The sequence below is a fragment of the Anabas testudineus genome, chromosome 3 (genome assembly GCF_900324465.2).
Source record: "Anabas testudineus chromosome 3, fAnaTes1.2, whole genome shotgun sequence".
Taxonomy (NCBI): domain Eukaryota; kingdom Metazoa; phylum Chordata; class Actinopteri; order Anabantiformes; family Anabantidae; genus Anabas; species Anabas testudineus.
The window spans coordinates 1,795,865-1,813,499 of record NC_046612.1 but is presented as its reverse complement, the minus strand read 5'-3'; the positions used below and the strand labels follow the sequence as shown (position 1 = coordinate 1,813,499).

Genomic DNA, 17,635 nt, shown 5'->3' with positions numbered 1-17,635 from the left:
TGAGCAAACGCAACATTAGCTTCCACACTGGGGCCACTTCACTTCAGGGTGGAGCAGGCGGGTTTCCCAACCTGCATCAGGAACCACTTTACTAGGTAACAACAGCAGTGAAGTTCAAAAGCCAAAGCTGCTGTTTAAGGAGATTAGAAGGGAGTTGATGAAAATAAAGGGAGTGATAATGCACTACTGATCCTAAGAACACTTCAAACCACCACGAATAAAAGGTTGATTGCATGCACATTTAAAACCAAACATTGCTTTTATTAGTCATCTTTGTAATGCAGTGGTTTTCAACAACAGCTCATCATCCAGCCTGTACTATCACTCCATTCCCCCCACACATGGCTGCAGCCCACCCTCCCTCTCTCGCTCGCTCTTGGGGAGGTTAAAAAACATTGTGGCTGCGAGAAACGAGTGGTGACAAGTGACACCTCCTATAACTCATCCAGCTACTGGAAGACAGAAGACCGTCTGCGAGCACGTCCGAGGGTTTTATGAGGGTATTTACATGATTGTCCGCCTGTCTGTGTGTGTGACACTGAGACAGAGACAGAGAGAGAGACAGGCCGGGAGTAGAAAACGGGCAGAAATGCAGAGCGCAAAAGAGGATGTAAGCTTATGTGACAGCTCGAGCATCCGTGCATGCCTCTGTGTGTGTGTGTGTGTGTGTGTGTTCACCCCCGTGCAGGATAAGCTCAGCTGGGTCAGTTCCCCCGGGGTGATAGCAGTGTGTGTCAGAATGACTAGAACATTCCTCTTGTTTTTCAAGCCAAATCCCTCTTTCCTCTCCATCCATGTCAGTCCCTCTTCTCTGCCCTCCACCCCTCCACCCCTTTCTCTGCATGTGTCTTGAAAAACAGGAACACCGACGTACTATATTTACCTCTCTACAGTAACCGTGGTGGAGACCAACCGAACCGCACTGCACAGTTGTGGAATGCAGCGTGGACTGTGACATGTCGAGAATCCTCATAGAAACCGACGCAGCAGCTCAAACTGGCTATTTTTAGAGCCAATCCAAATGCTTGGTGAAATATCAAACTGCCTGGATAGGCTCCTCGGATCACAACAACTTGTGATGTGTGGTGGGAAGAGGTAAAAGTACAAGGCAGGTACACACGAACCCGAAGCAGATTTGTTGTCAAAGAAGCTTCCACGTCATTTACGTGACGCCTTTTCTGGATTAACTAGTGATGTCATAGATTTCATGTCACCCTGAAAGGTGGGTGAAGCATCTTACACACAATCAGGCTAATTATTAGTTGGGTGGTTTGGAATCAGCTGCTTTCCTGACAACACACACCACCACTATGTGTCTGACACTCCAGCTGTGTGTGTGTGTGTGTGTGTGGGGGGGGGGGGGGGGGTCACAGCAAAGTTTCTTTCAAATTCACGTTTAATAGCAGAAGTTCTGCATGTATTTAATCTAGTTTTGGTGGAGGGGGGGCTACAGCATCACTCCATGCATTCTCACACACAGGCTGAGGAGACATGAGACAAACTCCACAGACTCTGCACAAACCTGCACCATATGCTCTGTTCTGCTGTGTTCACATGGGTGGATGACAATTCTGGGGGTAAACAGACAGTAAAAGCACAACAAGTCAGGAAATCGTCCTACCTTTCGCCCCTCGCAGGACGAAGCCAAATCCCTCATTCTCCTTCTTCTGGAGCACCACCGTCTTCTCGTCCACCACGCAGTCACTGTGGAGCAGATGCCGAGCAGAGCGCCCGTTAGCACAGCCCATCATCCGCAGCATGGCCACGGACGCCCTGCCCGAGTGGAGGTTCATGGTGCTGGAGGAGAGCTAGTCCGGCCAGGGCAGGGCAGGGCAACCCCGACCCCACCCCACCACCACCACCGCTGCTGCCTCCTCCTCCTCCTCCTCACGCCGGCCTCTATCTTTATCAAACTGTGTGACAGCAGCCACGGCAGCCCGGCGACAGCATCTCCAAAAAAAGAGACGACCCCCACCACCAAGAGAAAAAAGAAAGAGAGGAAAACGGAGACTACGACGACAGAGACGCGCCCCCTGACAGCCGCCTCTCCGGCGCGGAGACGCGGAGCGGGCAACTCGGTTACCCCCACCGCTGCTGCGGAGGCTCCGGCCGGCGGGATGGGGGCGATGCGCCGTCAAGAAAAAGCGACATCAGGCTGGTGGTGATAGCAGCTAATGTCTCATGATGAGGCAGGGAGCAAGGCTGAAGCGCGCCGGTGGTGGTGGGGGGGTTGGAGAGAGAGAGAGAGCGCGAGAAGGAGGGAGCAGCAGAGTCTCGGTGTGGATGGATGTCTAGGTGCGCGCTGCGATGAGCAGTCACAGCCACAGAACCAACTGGTTGGTGAGGGGGGGGGGCTGTGTGGTGTTAGAGACAGTGAGGGGAGTAGGTGGGTGATGGAGCAGGGTGAGCAGAGTGTCACAGGCTTTGGCCGGTGTGTGGCTCACTTACTGATCAGCTGTTCTCCTTTTTGTTTCCCGGTCAGTGTAACATGCTTGTTTTATTTGTTTTATATCAAACTACATTAGAAATGTCCTGTTCACCCCAAACTCTGAAAAAACTCTAAGACAGACTGATGTGGTGTTACAGAACTGTTTGTGTCCATCACCTGGTCACTGGATATTAAAGAAAACATGTTGAATAGACTTTTGTTTTAACTAGAGACTCATTATCTAGTCACAATGTGTTCCACTGGGGAATTACGTTGTGTCAGTTTCACCATCATCTGGCCTTAAGGGGGACACTGGGCATCTGGAGACCTGGAGCAGTTGTCCTGTGAGCCTGGGTGGAAATCCAACCTTTCCTATTTGTGACTGAAACGATCAATAATCTTCTGAAATCCTCCATGTTTCTACATCATTACTGACAGAAGACGTGCAGTGAACCTGCAACTGCAGCTCGAATGTTAGAGAAAACCTATGGCACTATTTCTTTCTTATTCTAACCTACACTCTTGCAGCTGTGCTTCTGAACAATCCTCCATGTGGTGACTGAGTTTCTCTACCACCACAGCAGGACTACTCCAAAATAAAGCCACCTCTGTACGGGAAAGCTGTCTAATCTGATATTTTCCGCTTAGCTCCAAATGTGATAACCACGAGCTGTTCCTCCACTAGTCTTCGTTTTCAGGAATATGCAAGAGTAAAATGGTACGCTCCAGTTCTCATTTCCTGCAGTAATCATGGCCGGCTGGTGTGGCGTGATCAGAGTCATCTGGGTTAAGAAGCAGAACCGACCGTAAAAGCAGCTGAGGAAAGGCCAAGTTTTCTCCCGTAGCCTGAGGTGTTTGCTGTAAGGGTGCAGCATTCAGCAAGGTGCAAGCATCACACTGGACACGTGGGATGAGAGAGAGAAAAAGACAGAGAGACGAGGAAATAAAGAAGGAGAGAGAGGCGCCACTGCCATCCTAGCAACAGTTCCCTTAGCAACGCAATCTGTCGAGAGAGGAAGGAGGCCCGCAGTGCTGACACACTGAAGGTTATCTCCCAGCATTCCCTTACACACTCTCTCAAACACACACCCTGTGGCCGGTAGTGGGCGGCCACTGGTAATCACACCTCGATCACCCACATCTGACATGGTGGCAGCTTCAATAGGTCAGTGCACCACAATGTGCAGAAAAAGGGCTTGACAGTTTATCCAAGGTGCCATCTTGTTCAACAAGGGATGAGGGGGGGGTGCAACAGACTGAGGCTGCTTCAGGAAAACAAAGCAGAGCATGCAGGATGTGGGACATGCTGCTCGACAGGCTGTATGGGATGAAGTGCAGGCCTACCCCAGGGAGCATGCTGCCTCAATATGGGCTCTACCGTGGGAGTATGCAGTGTATTAATAGCTGTGAAGAGAGGTTCACTATGCAATGCCAGTAGTTTCCTTTTTGTCAGCCACCTCCTGCTGTCCATGCAGAACTTCATTGGAGTTCTGAGGTCTGGCTCAAGGGCACAGTTGCAAGAGACAGTCATCAAGCCCTTATACACATCTGGCTTCCCTCCCTACAGCTTCAGCTTCAGTCAGCAAGGAGGGACCGTCTGTCCACAAGTCTGATTTGGAGAGTAATGGAAAAGGGGGTCTTCCTAACCATTACCTTAATGTAAAGGTCAACCTTCAGTCTTTATGGCTACAGAAGTTAGTGCTAAATGGGTTCCAAAGAAATGCAGCACGTGTGTAGATAACTGTGCATCTAAAACATCAGTGTCCTCCAACCTAAATGACCGTTTACAGTACGCCGTTTGTCTCCACTTGGTCATTGGAGCCACATCAGGATTTGTTGAAAGAGCGCCCCTTTGGCAGAAGGCATCTTATGACATTGCAAGTCTCAGAATGCTGAGTGGAGATCTTGTTGAATTATAGAGGAAAAACCCCAGAGGGATTTAAGTCTTAAAAAATGCTGCTTTCTTAACATTGCATGAAATATGTAGCAGCACGTACACAACATCCCCATGGTCACAATAACCACAGAAAGTTGTTTCACCATGGACTCGAACTCCCGTCTCCTGAGGCTACGTTTTCTGCTTTATTGCACGACTAAAGCACAAGCTGTTGGAGGCGGAGCAGATTTTAACTGAAGCATATCTAGTACAAGTCTTGTGGACTGGTGTGAGACTAGAAACTGGCTTACAAAGAGCTCAGTATAGACGGGACGTAAAAGTTAGCTGCTCCTTTATATTTATTTGATCTTGCCTTACTTGACAGTGAGGACGTCTCTGAGCGACCTGGTCATTTTATGGAACATGCCCAGTAGTTCTACAGATGGCTGTGAATGTATCTGGATTCTATAATACGCTACTGAACCATTCAACATTTGTTGGTGCTACCTTCCTCAGACCTGAAAAGTTCCTGTCTCATTCAAAATTTACTGGCACCCTCTGCCAGTTAAAAACACTTATGAATCTTTAAAGAGCAAAGGGAAGACTTGACATGAGTGTCTTGGAAAAGTCAGCTTTCCAAAACAACGAACACAGCGGCGTCTGAAGCAGAGAACAATATTAGTTGTGACACAGTTTGTTCCATGAAGAAGCACAGAATGAAGCCCTCACAGCTCCGTCTATATCCAGGTTAAAGTTTCATTTCCAGCCAAGATTTCCCCTGGATCATTAATGTCACATGGGTCTTTAGTCTTTTACATTCGGCCTTCGTCGCTACAAAGAGCGAGAGACGGCAGAGATGGTTCACCTTGACCCATATGGGAAACTTACTGGAAAAACACCTTCCAGCATGTTCACTGATTCCTGCCAGAGGAAATCCAGCAGAGTAATGAGGAAGGAGTCACTGTGTCCTTCGCAGCCTTATCATCACATTCTCCTGTTATTTTGTCCCTTTTGAACTCAGAGAGACTAGTGTTAATTCCTTTAAAACGGACCAAATAGCTGCTTCATCCACTAGTTATTGTTCATTCCTCATGTGTGAGTGTGTGAATTTGATGCTATATGATGTTCCAGCAGTGACAGCATCAGTCTAGAATTCAGTCACCGTGTTGTTTTAGGCTTGGGCAGCTGTCTGATGCATTAACGTCTTATATTAGTTTGTTAAAGCCTTCCATTAGCTGATGAAAGACTGTCAACATGTAAAGGTTAGATTCACGATAAAAAGGACAAGAAGTGACACTGACAAATATCTTTAAGCAGCACTTTGGATGCAAAAAGGGAAATTTACTTCCACATGTAGAAGAGAGAGGCTTTCAGATCATTTATCTAAGTAAATGTAATACTACTGCAATGTTAAAGTACTCTGATACAAGTCCTGCATTTAAAAAAGTACCTAACTAAATGTGTTTCAGTATTGTCAGTAGAATCCGATCAAAGGCAAAGTTTGTATTAATGCACCAACACGATGGAAGAAGTTTTATGTTGCAGCTGCCAATTTGAAATGTTTTATATATGTTTGGCTACTTTAGGCAGAAAGTATATTAATGATTATAAAATGAAGGGATGCAGAAATATAAAGCATCAGTTCCTTGACCTCTTAAGTAACAATCTCCTTCTCTGTTCTGACATTTTTCTATGAAATAAAATTGTTGTTTAAATAAACAAGCAACTGAAATATATCAGATGGTTTTCATTATTTATGTAGGAGTGTAATTCAAATAAAAACCCAACAGATGATTCAATAGAGTAGAATTGAATTGAGTTCCAACAGTGGAAGTGATATTTGTGCATTTACAACATGACAAACTACTTTTTTTAAATCTGCTAATATTTAATTTTCTATAACAATTCTGTGATTTTCAGCAGCTACAGTATCTCCAGCACAGGCCGAGGAAGGACATCATTCCAGGACAATTTAATATTGTGAAACTGTGCCGCTGCACATTTCCACGTATGAGTTAAAACTGCTGCATGCCCGATGATGTTGGACGGCCGACCTGCTGTGATCCAAGTCAAACCACAACTCTTCCATATTCATGTCTGTACAAGGACGCTGGGTTCACCTGTGCGATTGATTCATCTAAATACAATTTGCTCCTGATGGAGGATCTCTTCCCAGTGGTATGTGCCTCTGGTCTGCCTTTCTCTCTCTCACATACACAAACAGAGCAGCACACATCTATCTTCATTTCTAATGAGGCTTGTATTGAAGTGGATGTGACAGCAGAGAAGAACAGACAGGAGCAGAATAACTTAAGTGCAGAAGATGGAGAGAACCTTGGGATTCAACGTCAGCTACCATTAGACGGGACTTTTCACTTTGTTCAGAGGTCACGGTTCAATCTTAAATCTTCTTTTCTTAATAACACTACAAGGTTTCTGTTAAAAGCTAATTAGAGATTGTACACGAAACATTGTGATACGAAGACAAACTGCAGCTTTTGTATTGACATCAATTTCAATGAGATTGTAAATGCTACAGTCTCCTGAAATGGAAAAAGGCCAATCAATCAAAACCCTTAAACATTTGTTTTACAAATTGATTTCATATGAATTCTGCAGTTTGTGTGCTTCTTACCTGGAGGCATCAAAACTGTCGTAGGAGCCCACAGTGTAGTGTCTGAAGAGTTTCCGTCTGTCAGCGCGGTCGGCTCGGGAATCTGCCAAATCACAGAATGAGATAGATCAATATCCACCGTCCATTTGTGACTAACAACATACTGGATTACAAATCAGTCAGTGTTGATAGGACGAACAAAACCCGTCCTGTACCTGTAAAAAACACTTTAAAATGCTGCTGAACATGAGGCAGTTCCTCAGTCCGGGTCAGGATGAAGTACCAATAACTGGATAGGACATGTGAACTATATCATGTTAAACAGTTTTTAATGCAAACCGTAGATGTTTGAATGGATTAAGCATTTGACGTCATACACCGTGACATGGTAAAAACAATGTGCTAATAAGGACTACGTGATGTGAACTGTGGCAAGATGCTAGAAAGAGAATGTTGAGTGAGATTATTCTCAAGAATGATTTGACAATGACCTTTTTAAAAATTAACATCTGGTCCTCAAAAACGAACCTGCTGTACATGGAGAGAGTTTTATATAAGTGTTTAACCAACAGCTCGGTTAAGGGTAGAGGAAAACCCGAGTATGATATCGAGAGATCAGTGTCGACTTTGTCGGATATGAGGAAACACACAAAGTCCAGCTATTGACATCCCCTCACAGAGATGTTCAGCACTAAAAGTCCAATACTCTCACAGCCACTAGAGGTCCTCATCAGGTAAATGTGTGTCACTTCAAGCATCTGTCCAGAAATCAAACCAGAGCTCCTGTGGGTGGTGGACAATCAGCTCTACCTGCTGATCCACAGACAGACACAGCAGTACCTAACACAGGCTTTATGTAAAGAGAAGAAGTAGAATCAGTAGAGAAGGGTGGAGAGTGTTTGGTGCTGGTTACCTAGTGTGTAGTAATTTTATCAAAACCTTTTACCTGGAAACAAGTACCTGCGGCTGGTCGCTCATAAAAGTGTTTTGTGCCAAAAAAACGTGAGATGAAGAACAAATGAAACAATTCTCTGATGAGGACAAACAAGATGAATGTTGGTCAGACATTATTTTTTATGAAGTCTCTTAAAACTGTTTCTGTTCTCATTTGGCTTCTGTTTTTATTTGCTGTGTGGAAATGTGCAGTGTCATTAAACTACATATGTGTTTTCATTACAGAAGTTATGGAGTATTAAACGAGATCTGACTTCGTATGTTTGACACACACGACCTCCAGAGTGAAGATTCCTGCAGTGTTAGTCCGCCTCATTTGTTTGTCCTATTCAGCTCTGCCGTCTCCTCCTCCCTTTCTCTCACTCGCTCTCCTTTCCTTCACATACTCTCTTACACCAGCTGTCACACTTTCACAGAAACTCCATCTCCTCTGATCCGGCTTAGATCTTGTCATCTTTGCAGGAACATTTTTTCTGCCCTCTGATTCTCTGTCCACAGTGTCAGATTGGAGAAGGGAGGTTGTGGCTGGAAGTTAAATGACCGACTGATGAGAGATTAAAAAATGGTAACAGCTTACAGAAAAGAAGACGGGAGGAAGAAAATTCTTATGTATATGTGTAAAAAAAAAAAAAAGGAATGGAGCGACAGAAAAAGAGAAAAGATCCATAACACAGTAACACTCCATAGCAACTGCTGTCTGACTGCGGCCAGCTGGTTTCTATGGTCACAGATCAATAGAGACGGTGCACTGTGTGTGTGTGTGTGTGTGTGTGTGTGTGTGTGTGTGTATAAGCATAACTGAATGTGTAACATCAAGTATTCATACTTGTGCACTGTGTGAAAATATGCACAGTACTCCGTCTTTGTTCTGTCAGCTGTTTGTACTGTAACTGTGTGTGTGTGTGTGTGTGTGTGTGTGTGTGTGTGTGTGTGATTCCATTGGGCATCTGGCTCCTTCCAAGTCTTTATTTTTCCCTCCTTCTTTCACTCACATCTCACCATGCGCGAGGGAGAGATGTGAGAATGACATGAGAGGAATTGATGCCACACATATTTGCCAAATGGGACACCACTCAGTCCAGTCTGGCTGTGAAACAACACCATTACCTACGGTGAGAGGTGCTGCACAGCTGGATCAGCTGTCACTGGAACACTAATGCATGGCTTGGCGTTGTTTTGTTGAGTTAGAGCTGTGTTTCACCCGGACTATGTCGTTTCATCGTTATATCCAAAGATGTTGTTCCTGTCAGTGTATCAGTGTTTCCTGCTGATTTTATTCATCACATTTATTTAACCATAGCTCCAGTAAAGTCAGACCATCAGTCCTCCGTGTCTGTCCAATTGGACATATTTTAGCAACTGTTGGATGGACTGTCATAACATTTAAAGAGGTTTAGTTAGGAACTTAAGCGTTATAATCGAAGCACTGATCCTGTGGTGGCTGCAGCTCTACCTCCTGATCAACAGCCACCACAGGATCAGGTGAAACAAAGCTTTTTTGAAATATTTGACCAAAAATTCTACTTTGAGCAACAGCTGCACATGCATGAAGGTGCTGTTTTTAGGGGGTCGGGTTTGGACATTTCAGTTTGTGCTTGGGAATCAAACTGGGGTTGGCCGGATGTGTGGAGCACTGCTACATAAACTGTGCACATAGAGAAGGAGGCACAGGTCAAACAGCAAACTACTATTGGAATCAAATAAAGATCAGCTGAAGCCACCTCTGGATTTCTAAGTGTAGTTTATGATTGTCTGTATGATTGACTTTAAAGCTCTGTATGATGGTTACAGTCCAAACAGATGTGTCCAAGTCGTCCAGTTCTTACCTGCTCATCTCTTTTGATGATGAGTGAATACAGCACAGAAACACTCAATGATGTGCTGTTCATCCTTTTGTGGTTCTGTGTCAGATGTGAGAATTTAATTAGGTTTATTTTCTTTCCACAGACCTTCACAGTAAAGTTTTAGTTGAGGATATTTCTGTTTCTATTGACCGTGATGAGTCAGTGTGTCTCAGGTTAGCAAATGAATCTGCCACTGATCATACTTTGTGATGGCAGCTTTCCCTGCCACCAGGAACAAACATAGTATTTGACAAAGTATTTCTAGAGAATCTTATAAATACTTTCAATCTCTTTAAAATTGTTCTGCCATAATGATGAAACTCATTAGTCTTTGTCTTTTAATTTCAGCTTCACTAATCCACTCTAATTCACAAACAGGATAAAATACTGAGTCAGAGAACCAGGTACTGCTGTAAGGCTCCTTTGGATGAGTTCAGTGAGGTTGAGGGGTCACTATCAGCTCAATACACAAAAAAGCATTCATCTAAATCTGCAGAGATTGTTTTTTTGGCACTGAGAGGTTAGTGCTCCCTGTTTTACCTTCTTACCTGGCAGGTGTGTGTCCTACTGTGTTATATCTAGTTATTTAGAAGAGTCAGAAACTAAAGATGTTTACATTAAACCACCATGAGTGTGTGTGTGTCTGCATGTGTTGAAGGGATGATCAAGTAAAACCCAAAACCCAGTACTGTGCAAAAGTCTTTGGCACCATTTGCTTTGTTCTTTTATGAACGATGACCAGTATTTATTTCTGTTTTTTTTTTTAACATTAAAAACACAAAAAGTGGTTTCTTGGTTTTCGCCTTTCCACAAAAAAACATTTCTGGTCCAGCTTCTTTAGGCTGCAGAAGGACCAACTTGAATCCATATGAAGCTGCCCGATGCTGAACCAGGTCCTTGCTGGACTTCTGATCTCTCAAAGAAGAAACTCTGGGAAATTTCTCTTCAGATCTTCCACTTCTGTTTTTGTCCTTGACCTTTCCAGATTCCTCTACAGAGGTTACACTTATTACACTTACACTTTAGTCACATAATGTTAAAACAAACATGTTTATTCTGATATGTTTGTGTTTTTTATCACTGTGAACATATGTCCTGTGTACACTAGCTGTATTCTAATCAGTGACTACAATATAAATAGGTTTATAGTTATAACAGCACTGCCAAACCAAAGAAGAATGTAACAGTGCCTAAGACTGCACAGTACTGTATGAGATACAGAAGACTTCAGACTGTAATGTCTGTTTATTATTGCACTCATGAGTATTTCTGTAAACAGTTCATGCAAGATACCAGATGCTATGAATGATTAAAAGACAGATAAACGCTGGACTCACACTCTGACTCCAAACGTCCACTCTCGCGACCTTCTATCAGGCAGTAATCACTTTGCTGAAATGTATTTCTCAGTTGCTTGCTATTTCCCCAATCAGCCACAACTGTTAGGTTTGCAGGCCATTCACAGCCCGTCTAATTGCAGCACACACACATGCGAGGCCTGTGGCATTGGCTAAGGCTGCTTTTGAATGGGTCTTTGCGAGCCACCATACTGTGCTCCCATTTTCTGACAGCCTTGCTTTGCAGGCAGGCCTGGGGGCGATTTGGATATGGCACAGTGTGAGAGGAGCTCCCTGTGCCAGTGGCCTTGGGTTAGATTTTAAAATAAGCCACCCAGAAGAAGGCAAACACCCAGAGAGAGGAGAACAAGTTGCACCCTATCAGCCTCCATCATTGCAGACACACTCCTAAGAGCAGGGAAGACTAAAAGAATGGGTGGGTTTAGTGAGTTGACTCCAGTACCACAGTGCTTAATGTTGATAATGTCAATAATTAAACACTGTCAGTGAACAGAATACCAGTGAAGGAAAAAGATCATGGTAAAAAGAAAGACAGTGGATGCAGAGGGGGGAGGTCTCACAGTCCTCACTCACTACGAGCACAGCACAAAGGGCTTGGCAACAGCAAGAGAGAACGCTGGGACAAGGAAACGTGATGTTTATGGGGGATGGAGCATGGCGTGATATGTTCATTAGTTTGCACCCAGAGGACATCAGAGCACAGCTGAGTTAGCAGGGCAATGTAGCGCTTAGCTTCGTGCACCACGGCCTGGGGAGATGGAAAGAGACTGAGAGGGAGGCAGACAGAGAAGCAGAGACACATGCAGCTCATGCACTGGAGAGAAAGAAGCCACGTGCCATTACTCTGCCTCAGGAAGCTGCATCGTTTAGCCTTAGCTTCTGTTCTGTGCATGCTCCCCTCTCTCTCCACAAAACTGGGTGATGGCAAACAGTGAGTGTCCTACATAAGTCAGTGTCCCACCGCCACGCAGCCCCAAGTGATCGGACTTACAGCTCCTCTCCTCGGTGGCCTTGGCCGGGATCTCCTCCACACAATCGGCTGGAAACCAGCCCACCTGGCCGCGAGCGCTGCCTTCCCAGAAGCCCCCCTCTCCGATGCTCAGAACTGGACCAAGGGGAGACGGAGTGGGAGTTGGGAAAGTGAAAAATGACATTGGTTTTACAGCACAAAAGGCAAAAGCAGAACGGTGTCACCAGAGATCTGTGTGATTTAAAGCACTTAATTTAAATGTCACATTTGAATAGTAAGTATTACAACAGTGAGGAAGATGATGTCTGCTCATACACATCAAAACAGAGGCTGACGATACCCAGGAACATGAGCAACTGTTGGGTTCTTAAAACACTGTAACACAATAACGTGACTGTGACATATTTATCAGGGAGCTGGGTTATTAACGCATTATTAACAAAAGCTGACTTTTAGTAGTCGCTGTGATTAAATGTCATCCATTAACAGAGAGAATGGCAGGAGGTCTCAAGTGATGCCTCAAATGTGGATAATCTCTGATAGTGTGACACAAATGTTCCTCACTAGAAATCCAAAATCAGCTTGTGTGAAGATGTTCAGACCTTTGTTTTTATCCTTCAGTCCAGTTTTACACTTACATGTGCTGGTTAAAGAGCTCCTCAGTCTATTTTACACTAAATGTTTAAAATATTGGAATGATGAAAACCGTGTTTTAGCTAATTATGTATCATACATACAGTATATTCTGCATTATCTTATTCCATATCTGCACTGCAGCGGAGTAAAATATGCACACCCAACACTCCCCTGTCTTTATGGCCATCAGATGTACCAGGAACAGTCTGTATCTTTGGAAACTTCTCTTCACTAGGATTCAAAATGAAACGATGTGGATTGAAGTTGGTGACTTTCTGTGAGTCCCCTGTGTAACGTGGACTGTATCAGCTGGTTGACTGTAGCATTACAGCCCCTCTATTTAAATAACTGAGATTATGGTTTGGTTTTTAAAAATAATTTAAAAAATCAACAGCGCTAATGACATAAGATCATCAGTCTTCCACTCACACTTGAAAAGTGGTTTAATCTGTTTTTGGTTTAGGTCCTGCTTGAATCCCCAGACCTGCAGTGGGTCTGAAATAGTGCATGTCTGCAGAGGAAGAGGCTGACTTTACTTGGCTTCTGTATTTAGACCCTGCAGAGCCCAGGGAGTCTTTTTGATCACATATGGTAATTTGCAGTTTGATTTCCAGTTGTCTCATTTTCAAACACAATTATAAGATGAAGCAGCAAAAATCAGCACCTTTTATTAGCTTTTTGCTTTTTGATATTCATAGTTTATCCTTTAACAGAGGAAAATCAAGCTTTTTGTCTCCGGCTGGGGGTCAATGGTGCAATGTAACCAAATACATTTACTGCAGTACTGTACTGTATGTTACTCCAGAATATTTCAGAGCTTTTATTTGACAGTTTAAGTTCTTGTACTTTGCAGATTCGTGTAATAAATCCATAAAAATGAAGTTAAGTTACTCTACAGTATGTGAAATAAATAAAAGAGGTTCAATCTCTATCAGCTGCAACATGACTAAAACTATTTGAAACTAAGTGTTGTGAAAGGTATATTTTACTTTTGCACCTTTGATAAGAAAACTTCAACATTCAAATGTACTTTTACTTTTTCTGTGTGTACATCAGTATTTTACACACTTATACTGGATTGGATGGAGCATTACACATGCCGCAGTGCTCCTGCAGTACGTCTGTATCACTGACACTGTTACTCCGGAGGTGAAGTCAGGGACTCTGCTTGTGGCCACATCACTAATGAAAATATTACCCCAGAACACAAGTAGACAAAAACAAGCAACCAACCTTTGACCCTGTCGTTCTTGTAGAGGTTGATCTCCCCCTCGGCCTGGGCAGTGTAAGGACGAACCGCCACGAAATGTCTCCCTGGAACTGCGCTGTACAACTTCCTTCTGGTGCCTATTGTCTCACCATGACTGCTGGGACTGACAGAGAGAGAAAAAGATACCAGTCAAAGTAGAACGTTTCTAGACATCAACAGAAACACGTCTTTCAGTAGTCCTGTGGAGAATTTCATGGAGCTTGTAAAGTCGTAGTTAGTGGTGGCGTGCTACAGAAAACCTGTCAAACCTGCAGCTGCATTAATCTTAAACACTGGAACTTTATTTAAAGTAGCAATAAAGTTCATGAGGTGGTTACAGTACACAAGCTATGAAGATACGCACTCGTAGGTCATGTGGAAATTCCCATTTCATATCACGATGTTGTAAAAAGTACATTATAATATTGCTGTAATACAGATGAACTCTGCAGCAGCTATATGAATTCAAGAGTCAGTGTTAAAAGCTACTTAGGAAGAAATCTGAAAAACATTCAAGGTTTAAAGGTCAACGACATTTTAAAGTTGCTACTCAAAGACAAGAACTTAAAGTGAAACAGAAACATTATGAGTTTCCCCAAATAAGCATAAGCAGCAGGGGCTGTTATACAGTAGACACACACAGTGCTCACTGTATTCATGTATGTGAATATGCACAGACCCACGCGTGCACGCACACAGACCACTTGTGCAGAGGATATATTTAGACGACATCAGACACGTGACTCGCAGCAGTAATTGGGGCAGAATATGGGCTTGTTCTGACCCACAGAGCTCTAACCACACAGAGAGCTACTCAGGACTTAGGATAATATCAGATGCTAAATTATGATGCTTAAAATGTCACGAGTGTTTTAAAGGAACATTGAGAAGGTGCAGAGACTAATTCTGAAAACACAGATTTATATGGTTGTATGTAAAACAACAGACAGGAGTGATCTCCATCAGTCCCTAATCCACCGCAGAGCTCAGATGTGATCACAGAGAGAACAGTGGTGCAGATTTACCTCATGTGATAGTGTAGCGCCACTTAGTGGTCAATCTCTGTAGAAACACTTACCACAAAAGATGGAACGATAAATCTGGGAAAACATGACTGAGACCCAGAAGCAAAAATGTGAGTATTTTATTTGACAGTGAGGAACTGTGTGACATTTTACCAACCAGTAAAATAATAATAACAAAAACATCACTTTCTTTTTCCTTTAAAAATCCCGTGTTAATAATTAGATTAAAAACCTAAAGGCTGAGAAAAACTGATATATATTTAAATATATAAAAATATATTTCTGACTGGTAAATGATGAAAAATGTCAAACTAAACAGATGCAAACATCAGATATTGATGAACTACTTCAAATTTTCAAAACATATAAAACAAAAAGTTTTTATATGAGGCTGAGAAAAAGAAGGTTTTTAATACATCTGATATCAACTGTTTAGTGTTTTTATCCATGCATTTACTCTGTCATAGGCAAAGAGTTAAGACGACACAGAGATAGTGAAGGAAAAACTAGGAGATTAAAGAGAGAGCAGGAAATGGAGTGCAGGAGCGAGGGATTGAGAGAGAGGAAGGAAATGTTTTTTTCAAGTAAGTGGGTCACCTTGTCCTGTAGACTGAGTTCCTCCTCAAACCTTCATGGGCCTTTGGAGAGCTAACCCCATTCAATACCTAGTGAGACTACACTAGCACATTTTCCAAGGGAAAGCCACGGACAAAAACTGCAACGGTGCAGCCTGAGCAGGTTGAAATGTGAGAGTTTGGCAAGTTCACTGTGCATCGCGCCTGTTTTCAGCTACGAGTTACAGCTTCAGTTTGAGTTGGTGATTACGGACACCCCAGGGGCCACAAAACTAAAGTCTGCTGGACTCTAGGAACTCTCACTATTACCAGGTTCAGCAGCTACAAAACTCCAGTGATGCTTTCTAGAGGTTACTTTAACCTGATTCCTATGCAGAGATGATGCGGCTGAAATGAACAGAATATGATCAATAAACAGTAATTTAACAATTACACTTTAAAGCCCCAACATGACACGACCTGTTGCTCTGCTGGTTACTTATTGTGATCAGTGAACCTAAGAGGAAAATCTATCAAAGACAACATACATCCAGTGGCCCTCACACACGGCCTCTACCCGACAAAACCATCAATAGTGACAAGAATGTTCAGTGTAGCTCTGAATGATCATCACTTACTGGATCATTTCCTATTCAAAATACTGAGGTGCAATCAATAGTATTCACATTAAAGACCACACAGTACTCCAGCAAATGCACTTAAACAGCCGAGAAGGCTCAAAAAAGCACGGTAAACAAAACAAACCACCAGAACCTGCATAACGCCACATTATTGAGTGGCGTCCCCCTGTTCAGTGAAACTTCAAATTTCACTAGGAATTTACACACTCATGCTGCTAATTTTGACACAACTAATAAAAGGTTCTTTTGGAAAAGTCATCCTCCATCGCTGCTGTGGGACCGTTCTAAATCTGAACTTGTTGGTGTAATCATGGGGGAGAAATATTTCCCACCAAGCCACTTCAGATGAAACTGAAACCATCCTACAGCATCAGCAGGAAGCGGCGGGGATGGAGAAACCGTCAGCCATGTTTTCCCTCATGCTTTTTTTCTTTTTTGGCAATTACCCAGGTGGCTTTGAGGTGCTAATTAGACAGTGTTGATTAATACCAGCTGTGCATAATTTGTGCTATTATTGGATGATCACCCGAGACAAGGAGAGAAAGACAGAGGAGAGAAAGAGACAGGTGGGACTGAAACATTACAGTGCAAACACAAGTGCCGCAAACTTGACATTTCTAACCTCACATTGTATATTTTGCGCCAGGTAAGATTTTCTCAAGTGAAAACGACTGACCGCGTTCGCACCTGGTATTAAAATGTAATGTATCTGAATGTGGAAAGAAAAAAGGTGTTAATGCAGTTTTTAATGCACATGATAAGACAGATATGATAAAGACAGAGACAGATTACTTCATCAATATATGTAAGGTGTAATAACTGATCTAGGTTATCACGTGTGCTGTTTGTTGCTGGACAGCTAGTGTACACTGGCTTCATCAAAGGCTCTTCAGTGACAACAGTCGGCTGCTGAGGCTGGAAAGAGGACGAGGAGATCAGAGATGTGTGTCTGAAAACCAAAACAATGTTCCAAAACAGGCTAAACTGCTGAGTTTGATAATGATTCTCTGATGGTTTAACATCATTTCATAATCTGTTATAAGGAATATTTAATCTCAGAGCTAAGAAAACGTTACTCTGCATCTTCCTTCAAAAAGCTACAGACAAGCAGCAAATAACAAGAGGAGCCCCTGAAGCAGCAGTGAGACAGTGGGACACACTATAGTTGACAAGTCCAGCAGCTCTTCCTGCCTAGTTACACAGTGAACTGAACACTGATAAGGATACAGACTGAAGCTGTAAACTGGAAGGTACTTTTCAGTGATGAGGGGAGTTTCACTGGGAAACTGACAGAGCCAAAACAAAAAATGACAGAGAGTCTGATTGACTTGGACACATTGGACAGCTGGTGATTCAAAATGTTGGTGATCACTGTCTTATGGAGTTTTAGAGACAGAGTGCAAGCTGCCATCAAGACAGTCCAATTCTGAAAGTGCATAATGTACCGTAAAGTTCAGATGGGGATAAATAAACATGACCAACAGCT

At 43.2% G+C, this 17,635-nt stretch overlaps 1 protein-coding gene across 4 annotated transcripts in view; it reads right to left on the bottom strand.

Moving 5' to 3' along the window:
• shank2b (SH3 and multiple ankyrin repeat domains 2b) overlaps positions 1-17,635 on the bottom strand; it is a 153,528-nt gene that overhangs the window by 43,995 nt on the left and 91,898 nt on the right. For all 4 annotated transcript variants that reach the window (XM_026377669.1, XM_026377666.1, XM_026377667.1 and 1 more), the window contains exons 12-15: positions 13,914-14,053; positions 12,066-12,179; positions 6,940-7,021; positions 1,622-1,704 (exon numbers count right to left, since the gene is read on the bottom strand). In XM_026377669.1, the coding sequence (XP_026233454.1) occupies positions 1,622-1,704; positions 6,940-7,021; positions 12,066-12,179; positions 13,914-14,053 (419 nt within the window). The remainder of the gene's footprint in view (positions 1-1,621; positions 1,705-6,939; positions 7,022-12,065; positions 12,180-13,913; positions 14,054-17,635) is intronic.